The sequence below is a fragment of the Chelonia mydas genome, chromosome 20 (genome assembly GCF_015237465.2).
Source record: "Chelonia mydas isolate rCheMyd1 chromosome 20, rCheMyd1.pri.v2, whole genome shotgun sequence".
NCBI classification, from domain to species: Eukaryota; Metazoa; Chordata; order Testudines; family Cheloniidae; genus Chelonia; species Chelonia mydas.
Window position 1 is genome coordinate 14,731,471 of NC_051260.2, and position 12,462 is coordinate 14,743,932.

The following is a 12,462-nucleotide window of genomic DNA, read 5'->3' on the forward strand; positions in this document are numbered from 1 at the left end:
AGGTAGAAATTAAGGTCTATAAATAGATTCCTTTGGAATCTAGAATCAGCTTCAGATTTACTCTATTTTCTTATGCTAAGAAAGGAAGTAAATGGCTTCCTCTGCCATAAAATAACCCTCTTGCTTCACCCTTTTCCAAATAGCTGGTGGTGAAAGGAGCTACCGAGGCGGACAATAGAATCCACAAGCCAGGGTCCTCAATGAAAATCAAAGTGGAAGGAGACGCTGGAGCACGTGTCGGGCTGGTGGCCGTGGACAAGGGAGTCTACGTTCTGAACAAGAAACACAAGATTTCGCAAACAAAGGTGGGCCATGTAAACATCGGGACGTTGGCTGTGATTGGTGGTGTTTTATGGGGTGGAAGGCACGGAGCTGAGATTCTGTTTGGTAATAGCAAGAATTTTTTGCTTGCTGGCATACTCCTTGGGATGGGCTCTTTTTCAGACTCAAGCAAAGCAGGGGTGGGCCAGTTCAGTCCTTGAATGGGAGACTTTAAAGGAAACCCAGGGAGCTACAAGAAGTAGTTTTGGTGATTCAGAAGGAGGCCTTCCTCCATAGGCGCGGGAACTAGGCATGTGGGGGGTGCTGCAGCACCTCCAGATTTTGTATGGGGCGAGGCTCGGTGCCCAGGGTCCCGGCTGCCAGCTCCGTGCCCAGCCCCCTGCTCCTGACCCTGTGCCAAGTGTCCCTGCTGCCAGCCCTGCACCCAAGGCTCCGCATCTGTCCCCAGCTGCGGCCCCAGCCTTGGCCCCCTTCCCCCATCCGTCCCCCCGCCCCCTAGCACCATGGCCCTGCTCCCGGCCCCAGTTCTAGGGGGCGGCAGGGGGCATGGACGGGGGGAGGGGTGTGCAGCTCAGCTCCCTCACTCTGAAAAGTGTTCCAGCACCACTTCCTTCCTCCCGCTGAGTCAGTTCTCATTCCAACACAATGCTCGAGGTGGCTGTGATCTTACACGGTATGTCTGCACAGCATTTTGGAGCAAGCGGGAGCAAGCTTCGCAGCGCTAGTCGACACATGTGGATTAATGGGGCTCATGCTAGCCCTCTAAATATGTAGACAGCGCCAAGGAAGGGGGCGTGCTTCAGAGCCGGAGCTCCAGCCTAAGCCACCACTTCGTGGCACCTGTCCATGCAGCTGTTTTCAGACTGCTGACACAAGCCCTGCTAGCTCAAGTCTGTCGACCTGCACCAGGAGGCTCGCTCCAAAACACGGCATAGACAGAGCATTTTTAATTCGTAGCATTCAAAGAGCGAAATCTAGTCTTCAGCCGGTAAAGTGCTTTGAGACCCTTCCAGCTGGGAGTCCGAAGGGACCAAGGGGGATTAGAACCTCGGTGGAAGTCCAGGCCTATATGTGTACAAAATACCATTATTCATAATGATTTCCCATCATCTATGCCCACTCTTCACAGATCTGGGACACCGTGGAGAAGAGTGACATTGGGTGCACACCTGGCAGTGGCAAGGACAATAAGGGTGTGTTTGCAGATGCTGGACTGAGCCTGGAGACCAGCATTAAGATTTCAACACCCCTGAGATCAGGTATCACTGCATGGATCTGAAACTCCTTGCTTACCTCCCCATTCAGCAACTAGCTTCACAGACTGGCTGATCTCTGAGTGGCTCGGGGTATCGGTAACAGGGTTTCAAAACTGTCCACCTCCAAGTCTTTGTTCACCTGCCCCAGGACATAGCAATTGAAAGCCAGCCTCTTGGTGGTCTGTGCTGTGATGGTTTCAATCTGCCTCCCAGTGGACAAGCGTCCAGAGAAGGTGGCTTGACCTAGAACAGAGGTAGTAATAGGCCGACCACAGGCCAAATCTGGACTGCCAGATGCTTTTGAATGGACCCTGAAATCTTTTTATTTACTTATCATCATCATCATTATTGGTTTTTTATTATTATTTTCTCTGGAGTCTGGACCTTGACTACACCTTGACCCAGAAATTTGGACCTTGATAAAAATAATTGACTACCCCTGGCCTAGAGTTTGGAGGGGGACAGGGAATCAGGACTCCTGGGTTCTGTTCCTAGCTCTTGGATATAGTGGGGTAGGTTAGATGGGTTGCAGTAGGATGCAGGATTCAGGAAGCCTAGATTCCATTTCTGACTTTGCCATTTGCGTGATTTTGGGGACGACATTTCACCTCTAAAAAAGAAAAGGAAGACTTGTAGCACCTTAGAAACTAAAAAATTTCACCTCTGTATGTCTCAGCTTTGCTATCTACCAATTGGGGTTAATGATATTTGCCTTTGTAAAGCGTTTTGAGGTTCTTGGATGAAAGGGGCATAGACGGGCCGTGTGTGATTGTTACATCACAAAAGCCATCACCACAACAGCCAGCTGAGTCTCAGCAGGGAGGTGAAGGACTGGTTGGGTCACAGAGACTGAGCTCCCCTCTGTCCAGGGCTTCATTTCTCTTTCTCTACTCTTTCTGCAGATCCAGAGTGTCCCCAGCCAGCAAAGCGCCAGCGTCGCTCTGTTCAGCTAATTGAGTACAAGGCAAACAAAAGTAGGTACCAGTGAGACTGGGGAAAAGGATTTGTCATCCCTGGTCAAACCATCTGTCCAGCAAGGTGGATATCCTGCTTCCCAAGAGTGACCAACATCCGATGCTTTAGAGGAAGGCAAAATTCCCACCCATGCCAATGTATCTGACCCCCTAGTGCAGGATTTCTGAAACTGGGGTCCGTGAGCCCCACTGATCAACTCCTCCCCCTCCCTCTCTCAACTCCTCCCCCTCCCTGCACGCTGGGGAACAGCTGTTCAGCAGCGTGCAGGAGGCACTGGAAGGGAGGGGGAGGAGTGGGGATAGGGTGTGCTCGGGGGAGGGGGCGGAAAGAACCGGGGAAAAGGAAGGGCAGGGGTGGAGCAGGGGCAAGAAGAGGTGGGGTGGGGCCTGGGGGGAAGAGGTGGAGTGGGGCCAGGGCCTGGCGCTGAGCAAAGGGTTTGGGGGTCCACGAAAAATTTTAAATCAAAATGGGGTCCTCAGGTTGCTAACGTTTGAGAACCACTGCCCTCGTGTATTGTTGTACCGGAGAGATCAGGATAATGCCTGGGTGACTCAGGGGAGCATGGTGCTCTCCGTAATCGAGAACAGGGAAAGTGGAGTTGGATTAAGAGGGGAGAGGAGAAGCTCAGTTTTACCTGTGTTCAGATGCACCTGGCTGCATGATGCACAGGACCGGCAGGTGCAGGGGGATCTAGGCTGGTCTAATATGCACTCCAAGGAGCTGGAAGAAGGTTTCCGTGAAAATGAGGAAGGAACTTTCCCATGCGTACTCTAGCACCCTTCTTTTGTTGCTTTTCGTGCTGCACGTCTCTTTTCTGCCCCTTCACGGTGCGGATTCCACCGGCTTCGACTCTGGGCCAGATGCTCATTTGCATGAACCATTCAGTCGATGTCATGTCCACAGTGGAAAACTCCCCTGGTGGATGGGAATTCCCCGCTAAATCAGCAAAGTCACGTTTTGTGTCAGCCCCCCACTCCATCTCCAGTGTAGGCAGCTGCTCAGGGGGTGGGAAGGACAACAAGGCCGGGAGAGACTGGAAAGGGGTGTTCTGCTTTGCCAGCCCTCTTCAGGGGTAAGGCCCATAGGAACAATGACCTAATGCTAGGAGCCCATGTATCACTGGGAAAGATCCACCTATAGGATAAGGGCACTGTAACTGAGTCCCCGATGACCCTGTCAGCATTCCCTTGCTCTGAGCAGCGTTCAGATGCAGGGGAAAATCTGGACCCCAGTTTCAGGGGACCTAATTCATGTGTGATGCGCAAGGGGGGTAAGTGAGACGCACCGGTAGGTGAGTGTGAGCGTAAGGGTGTCTATGTTGGGGTAACGTACACTCTGTGCGGGCTGGGAGAAGGTGCAAATTTCACCAGCTTTGACGCTCCTCTGCCTTTTGCCCGTCTCTACTAGAGAGTAAAGAGGACTGAGGCCTTGCGAGAGACAACAGGCTCAGCCGACGCTCAGTAGGAGAGACCTTGTGGTTTGTACATTTCAGCGGCGGATTACCAGGACCAGGCAGTGAAGAAATGCTGCGAAGACGGGATGTACGAGAACCCCATGGGGCACAGCTGCGAGAAGCGGGCTGGGTACATCCTGGATACGGCCGAGTGCAAGAAGGCCTTCCTCGACTGCTGCAACTATATCAAGACCATACGGGACGAGCGGCAACGGGAGCTCCACCTGGAACTGTCACGAAGCAAGTGCCAGGGTTTTAATATCACTCAGAGGAGGACAGTGGAAGAATATTCGGCCACACGAGCCAGTGCTGCTCACGTTCACTGAGTGAGATCCGTGTCCCAGAGCATAGGCAGCTAGAAGAGGCTCACCATATGCGGAAGCAGCCAAAGAAGAAGAGCACATCACTCTGGGATGTTGTGGGGGAGATAGGCAACCAAATGTGGGTGGCTGGCCCCTTCCCCCATCTAGCCACCCACCTATACTCCAACCCCAGAACATGGTGGCATCAAAACATAACCGTTTATGCCACGACATCACTGCCATCCTATTGAGTCTCAGTGCAGGGCAGTGAGGATTTCACAGCTTGGCTAACTACCTCTGATTTAACTTCCCAGGTCACATTGATGAAGGGTTCTTACAAGATGAAGATATTACCTCGAGGAGCCACTTTCCAGAGAGTTGGTTATGGCAAGTGGAACAGCTGACCCAGCCACCAAACAAAGACGGGTAAGAGCTCTGTGGTTCTCACAGGACCAGATCCACAGCAGGTGTAAATCAGTAAATCTCTACTGACCTGGCCCATTGTTCCGTGATATATTTTGCCCCCAAACCAAAGGCAGGGCATAAGTGGGTCCAACCGCTGCTGAAGTCCGTGTCTATAGCTGGTTAGGATCTCAGTGTCCGATCTCATTTAAGGGTGGGTGGATTTGGGATTTAGACCCTTGGATTGAGACTGCCCCATGAGGCCCAGCTTCTTCCTTCTGTAAATTAAACCTCCGCCCCCCTCTCCTTGTAGAATTTCGTCCAAGACCGTGAACGTTTTCCTGAAGGATTCCATCACCACCTGGGAAGTGCTGGCTGTGAGCCTCTCCGAAACCAAAGGTGAGGGCATCGCCAGCTTGCTGAAGTGAGCCAATAGAAATTCGAAAGGGGAAAAGGGGCTCCAAGCAGCAACAGACCTGGAAACATCACAGTGAGATGGAACAATCCAGGCAATAGCAAACGGGTTTTGATATTAAAACGTAAACCCCATTGATCCTCACCCGAGGTCCTTTCCCACCGCAGGGATCTGTGTGGCCGACCCCTATGAGATCACAGTGATGAAGGACTTTTTCATCGACCTCCGGCTGCCCTACTCGGTCGTGAGGAATGAGCAGGTGGAGATCCGGGCTATTCTCTACAACTATCAGGATGACAAAATCAAGGTAAACTCAAATCTAGCACCTAGGTATTGCATTGCTAGTTACACTTCAGACAGGCCATTAGATCCAGGGGTGCTCAACTCGGGTTCTCCCCGCCACACAGAAAACTGCAGCCCCAAGCTGCATGGGCAGTGGGTATAACAGGCCAGGAGAGGCTAAGCACAAAACACGATGTGGCCCACCCACGCTCCACCCCGAGGCCCCACTCTTCCCCCTCGCCTTGCCCACACTGCTCCTCTTCCTGCCTCTGGTCCGCCTCTTACCCCGAGGCCACCCTGCCCCTCTCTCGTGCTGCTCCCCCACCTCCCCCTGACCTCCCCGCCCGCCTCTCACGCCTCTCCGCCCCCTCCCCCGAGGCCCCCCGCCCACCTCTGGTGCTGCTCCCTCACTTCCCCCGTGACCTCCTCTCACGCCTCTCCGTCCCCTCCCCTGAGGCCGCCCCCGCCTCTCGTCCTCTTCACCCCCTCTCCCGCCCGCCACTTGCACTTCTCCGCCCTTTTCCCCGCCCCCCCACCTCTCGTGCTTCTCCCCCATGACCTCCCCGCCCGCCTCTCATGCCCCCTGCCCCGAGGCCCCCGCCCGCCTTTCGTGCCTCTTCACCCCCTCCCCCACCCGCCACTTGCACCTCTTCTCCTAAAGAGGCAGAGGCGAGGGTGGCAGGTGGTGGGTGGAGGAGGAAGCAGAGAGAGGTGTGAGCAGTGGGGGGGGCCCTCGGGGGAATGGGGCCTGGGGCAGAGTGGGGGTGGAGCATGGGTGGAGCCCTCGGGGGGAGCAGGGGGCGGGGCCACTGTCCAGGGGCTGGTGGTCCCCACCACTTCTAGGGATCTTCCAGCACTCGGGCCCCCGCCTTCCCCAAAGCCAGCGTCACGCATCGCCAGTGCTAAGCTGGTTCTGTCCTGAAAGAGACACATTAAAATGATCAGGTGAAACAGAGCCTGTTCACGGTGTGTATTTACAGAAGGTCGTTCCCAAAATGAGGGCTGCTTGGTGGTCACCGTCTGACTAAACTGGGTTTGCGGTTTCACTTCTGAATGGGACATATGTCTGTAATGTGGGCTTGAATGTCCTCTAGTGGTAGTTCTGAATATATGGCCATGCTGGGTCAGACCAGTGGTCTTCCAACAGGTGATTCAGAGGGAATGAACAGAACAGGGCAATTATCGAGTGACCCCCTCCCCTGTCATCCAGTCCCGGCTTCTGGCTGTCAGAGTTTTAGGGACACCCAGAGCATGGGTTTGCACCTGACCGTCTTGGGTAATTCCATAGATGGACCTGTCCTCCATAAACTTAGCTAATTCTTTTCTGAACCCAATTATACTTTTGGATTTTGCAATGTCCCCTGGCAAGGAGTTCCACAGGTTGACTGTACAGTGCGTGAAGAAATACTTTTCCTTATATTTGTTTTAAATCTGCTTCCTATTAAGTATATTGGAGGACCCCTGGTTCCTGTGTTATGTGAGGGGGTAAATGACACTTCCCAATTCACTTTTCTCACACCATTCATAATTTTATAAATCTCTATTATATCCTCCCTACAGTCATCTCTTTTCTAAGATTAACAGTCCTAGTCTTAATTTCCCCTCATATGGAAGCTGTTCCATCCCTTTAATCATGTTTGTTTCCCCTCTCTGTAGTTTTTCCAATTCTAGTATATGTTTTTTCAGATGGGGTGACCAGAACTGCAACTAGTATTCAAGGTGTGGACATACCATGGATTTATATAGTGGCATTATATATTTTCTGTCTTCTTATCCATCTGATTCCTAATAGTTCCTCACATTCTGCTCGCTTTTTTGACGGCTGCTGCACATTGATCAGATATCTTCACAGAACTCTCCACAATGACTCCAAGATCTCTATCTTGACTGGAAACAACTAATTTAGACCCATCATTTTATGCGTATAGTTAGCATTATGTTTTCCAATGTGCCTTACTTTGCAGTTATCAACATTAAATTTCATCTGCCATTTTCTTGCCCAGTCATACAGGTTTGCAAGATCCCTTAGTAACTCTTCGCAGTCTGCTTTGGACTTAACTATCTTGAGTAAATTTGTATTGTCTGCAAACTTTGTCACCTCATTGTTTATCCCCTTTTGCAGATCATTTATGACTTTGCTGAAAAGAACAATACAGATCCTTGGGGAACCCCGCTATTTACTTCCGGCTGTGAAAAACTGATCGTTTATTGCTACCCTTTGTTTCCTAACTTTTAACCAAATGGTGCATCCGATAAAGTAGGCTGTAGCCCATGAAAGCTTATGCTCTAATAAATTTGTTAGTCTCTGAGGTGCCACAAGCCCTCCTGTTCTTTTTGCGGATACAGACTAACATGGCTGCTACTCTGAAACTTTTAACCAGTTACTGATCCAGGAGAGGACCTTTCCTCTTATCCCGTGACTGCTTACTTTGTTCGAGAGCCTTTGGTTTGTGATCTTGTCAAAGCTCTTCTGAAAGTCCAAGTACACTATATCTTCTGGATCACTCGTGTCCACATGCTTGCCAACATCCTCACCTCGCCTCCTCATCGCAAAGCCACAGCCCCAGGTGACTTTCATTGGCCTTCTTCCTGTCCATCTCAGCTGTCAGTCTAAAGAATGAATAGGCAATAGGCAGAGATGAATAGGCAGAGCTTGCCCTGCTACTGTTTGTGCTGTCCCCGATCTGTGGGCAAATGTGGTACTTACGTTTCTAGGGGATGCCAGTCTGGATCCTTCGGCTTCATTGCACATCAACCAGTGCTTTTTAGCCTATTTGTAGGACTTGTTCTTGGAGAGACGCTGCAAAATGCATTTGGCACCTGGTAGGATCGGACCCTCAGACCCCAGCTAGCAAAGCAGTCGTCTGTAACAGAGAGAACAGCTCTCCTCTGGTTACCATACTCCTCTGGGTAAAAGCTGCCCCCGTGTTCTCTTCCCAGGTCCGGATGGAGCTGATACACAATCCAGCTTTCTGCAGCGCGTCCTCTTCCAAAGCGAAATACCGGCAGATCCTGGAAATCGAGCCCATGTCTTCCCGGGCGGTGCCACTCGTGATCATCCCGCTGGAGCTAGGGTTGCACGACGTTGAGGTGAAAGCCGCTGTCTGGGACTCGTACGCGTCCGACGGTGTGAAGAAGAAGCTGAAGGTCGTGGTATGTACTGGGTCACAGGCCCATCCCGTCTGGTCACAGGACAAGCAGCCGGTGGCCTGGCTAGGTTGTCTTTGGAATCTGGGCTTTACCTTACCTCAGAAGTTAGCACCTACGTCCTCGGCCCACTTCCTTCCCTCCACTGCAGTTACCACAGCAGCCTTGTTAATGGCCTAGTTGCTACACGTAACTCTGCAAGGTGTCCCATGAGAGACCCGAGCTCAGCTGCTAAGCCCCCTAGCGTCTTGCTCCTTGGACCAGCACCCTCAGCGGGCTCCATTTCTTCAGTAAAATTATGGGAGAACGTTTTAAAGGTATTCACACACACTTCATGGGAAATGTTGCTGGTGTGTCTCAAGGAATCATCTCATGAGCTCTCGCTGCACAGGAAGGATGGTCCAGTAGTTAAAGTATTGACCTAGGATGTTGGAGACTTGGGTTTGATTCCCTGCTGTGCCACAGACTCCCTGTGTGACCCTTGGCAAGTCACTTAGTCTCTCTGCTCTTCAGTTATCCATCTGTAAAATGGGGATGTTAGAGCTGCCCTACGTCCCGGGGGGGTTGTGGGGATAGATCCATGCAAGATTGTGAAGCACTCAGATACTACAGTGATGAGGGCCAAGACAGACCCTCCCAAACATCCTTAGTCTGGCCCTGTGAATAGTGGTCTGATATTGGAGGACATGAGTCAGTTATATTTGAGAGCGAGGTGGGTCCAGAAGTGCCAGAACTGACTCTTCCAGCTTGCCCATGGAAAATCAGTGCCATTTGGCCTCTTAATGGGAGACTTCACTTGGGGATCAGGGGTCCTTCACTGAGAACTGCAACAACATAGAGCCGGGAGAACACCGATTCCTTACCCGCTTGGTTCTAGGGGACTAACTCGTTCCTGGTAGAGCTCCACTGAAGTCAGTAGTTACACACCAGGGCGGCATTTGGGGCTGTGAATTGGGCTTCCCCCTTTTTCCTTCAAAGGTGCAGCCGGACCAGAAGGAAACATTCCTTCTGCACGCCACGAAACAGCTGTCTGCGGTGGGTGGGAGGCATGGGGAAGGAGGGGGAGGTGCTGATCCGCGAGGCCCGCCACTGGGCAGCAAACGCTGGGGGGGCAGGGGGAGAGCTGATGGGGGGCTGCCATTTTTTCCCCGTGGGTGCTCCAGCCCCAGAGGACCCACGGAGTCGGTGCCTATGCTGTCACCCCTGTCCTGGGATGACCCCGGCTACCACAACGCTGCAAATAACTTTTGTTACACTTTGATCATGTGTTCTTCTTCCCTCCTAGCCTGAAGGGATGAGAATAACACAGACTGTTATATCCACTGTGCTGGATCCAGCTGCAGCAGGCGAGTAACCAAAGTGATTGGGTGTCTGGCTGGTGAATCTCGCCCACATGCTCAGGGTTTAGCTGATCGCCATATTTGGGTCGGGAAGGAATTTTCCTCCAGGGCAGATTGGCAGAGGCCCTGGAGGTTTTTCGCCTTCCTCTGTAGCATGGGGCACGGGTCACTTGCTGGAGGATTCTCTGCTCCTTGAAGTCTTTAAACCACGATTTGAGGACTTCAATAACTCAGACATAGGTGAGAGGTTTTTCGCAGGAGTGGGTGGGTGAGATTCTGTGGCCTGCGTTGCGCAGGAGGTCGGACTAGATGATCATAATGGTCCCTTCTGACCTTAGTATCTATGAATCTATGATTTGTCTTTATATAGCACCTTTCATTCTGCAAGAGCCCAGTGAGCACACAAGGTATAGATAAGTGAGGGTGTCTCATTTTTGGAGCCCTCGTTTGTTTCAAACGCTTTGCCCAATTTGCCTCAGACTCACCAGAAAAATTCTGCGCCTGCCATACGATCATGCCCAGGGATTTTCAAATGGATTGCTTCGGTTTTTGGTGAGATGTGAGGCTGCCAGTGTCAAGTTGTCAATGGAAGACTTGCCTCAGTTCCATAGAATACCCCACACTTGTTTAAAATTTGGGTGAAATATGGACATTTATTTGGTCTCTCTGTCTGCCTCACACAGTCATGTAACACCATTGCATATATCCATCTAAGGTACTTACACATCCCGTAGTAACTGAGTGTGACAGGTTGGACCCCCCTGTCCGGGGTGCCACCTGATATGCTGGGGTCCCACTGCGTCCGCCCGTTCCACCAGCCTGGGCTTCCTCACCCTGGCCTTGCTGTGCCAGGCCTTCAAGCCTTCTCTGGCACAGACACAGGTAAGGCCGCACCCAGCGGCAGACACAGACTGAAATCAGCTCCGTGTGGGAAGATTCAGCTCGGGGATTTACCCAGCGCTCACATGCACACCTTCTTTGGGGTGTAAACCCAAAATAATATTGTCTTGCGCTGTATAGAGAGATCTGCACAGCGCAAGCTCATAAAAATCGCCCCCTTCCTCAATGTGGAGGGAGATACGCACAGCTTTTTACCCCTCCCTCCCCCCACCCCACCCCCGATATGAATTGCACAAACTGGGTTTTGGAATAAACTAAAAACAATTTTATTAACTATAAAAGGCAAATTATAAGTGATGATTATAAGGGATAGCAAACAGAACAAAACACATTATCATAGAATGTGAGGGCTGGAAGGGACCTCAGGAGCAAATAAAACAAAACATTTTTTTTAATTTTTAAACAGTTTTAATTACTGAGCAAATAAAACAAAACATACAAACTAACCTTAATATACTAAAGAAACAGGTTACGCATCGTAATTTCTCACCCTAAATTATCACCCTATAATAATCTCACCCTAGTTGTTTTAGGCAGGTTGCCGAGTTTCTGCAGCTCAGAGTTCCAGTTATGTTTCTTTACAGGCTAGACCCCAGTTCTCAGCCTGAACTCAGCCCTTGCTTAGTTCCTTTTCCTTCAGATGTTTTTAGCAATCTCCTTCTTGGACAGGAGGCAATGGAGAAAAATCTGATTCCCTTACTTCCCAGCCTTAAATTGAATATACATAAGGCAGGAATCTTTTGTTTCCCAGTCTGACCCCCTCTCCTCTTAATGGAAAAACACTGAAAGCCCAAGATAGGGGTCTAGTACCAGGTGAGCCGACCACTTGACCCTGCAGTGTCAAAGCAGCAACCCCCGGAGCTTCTCAGGAAGGCGGGAGATTAGTATCTTCCAAGTCTTATTGTTCTTCCCAATGGCCCACTGAGGCTGATTGGCTGCTGTCTGGTGGACGTTCCCCCAAATACACACACAGTTGTAACTGTTACCTAGTCAATATTCCTAACCTCAGATACAGAAATGATACATGCATACACATTGGATAAACACTTTCAGTGGATCATAACCTTTCCAGTGATACCTCACGTGACTGATATTGCCTAAAACGTAGTTGTGCCATATTCGTATCATAACCATATTTCTATGCAGAATATGGGGAGCCGTGTCACACTGAGCACCTCATGATCTTTAACGTACTTATCCTCACAACACACTTCTGAGATAGGGAAATATTTTTATCCCCATTTTACAGCTGGGGAAACTGAGGCACCAAGCTATTAACTACTAGCCCAAAGGCATACAAGGAGTCTGCACCAGAGTAAGGAATGAGTCCAGGTTCTCAGTCCAAGGATAATGTCTTAACCAGTGGACTAATGTTCCTCTCAAAGGAGTCAGACACAAATCAAAGCAGATTTTGGTCACACGATGTTGAGTACATTTGTAAGCAGTTAATAAAGGGTTTAAAATACTATTATATGTTATAAGCAGGGTGCAGACATAAGCAGTATGTGTTGCAGATATCAATAGAAGGTGATGTAGATGGTTATAAGCAACCTGTCGATCTGCTGGACTTTAACAATCTCTAACTATTGATTAGCCATTTATTAAAACATATATTAAGAAGTTGTCAATCTTTTTATAAACTATGTATATAAACTTTTGAATATAAAGTGTGACACAGATTTTGCTATTGGCTGATGCAAGAGGTAGC

At 50.3% G+C, this 12,462-nt stretch overlaps 1 protein-coding gene across 1 annotated transcript in view; it reads left to right on the plus strand.

Moving 5' to 3' along the window:
* LOC102933485 (venom factor) overlaps nucleotides 1-12,462 on the plus strand; it is a 53,674-nt gene that overhangs the window by 16,487 nt on the left and 24,725 nt on the right. The window contains exons 14-22 of the mRNA XM_037888109.1: nucleotides 144-305; nucleotides 1,412-1,541; nucleotides 2,441-2,512; nucleotides 4,006-4,206; nucleotides 4,583-4,694; nucleotides 4,984-5,069; nucleotides 5,253-5,392; nucleotides 8,308-8,520; nucleotides 9,800-9,860. Coding sequence (XP_037744037.1) covers nucleotides 144-305; nucleotides 1,412-1,541; nucleotides 2,441-2,512; nucleotides 4,006-4,206; nucleotides 4,583-4,694; nucleotides 4,984-5,069; nucleotides 5,253-5,392; nucleotides 8,308-8,520; nucleotides 9,800-9,860 — 1,177 coding nt within the window. The remainder of the gene's footprint in view (nucleotides 1-143; nucleotides 306-1,411; nucleotides 1,542-2,440; nucleotides 2,513-4,005; nucleotides 4,207-4,582; nucleotides 4,695-4,983; nucleotides 5,070-5,252; nucleotides 5,393-8,307; nucleotides 8,521-9,799; nucleotides 9,861-12,462) is intronic.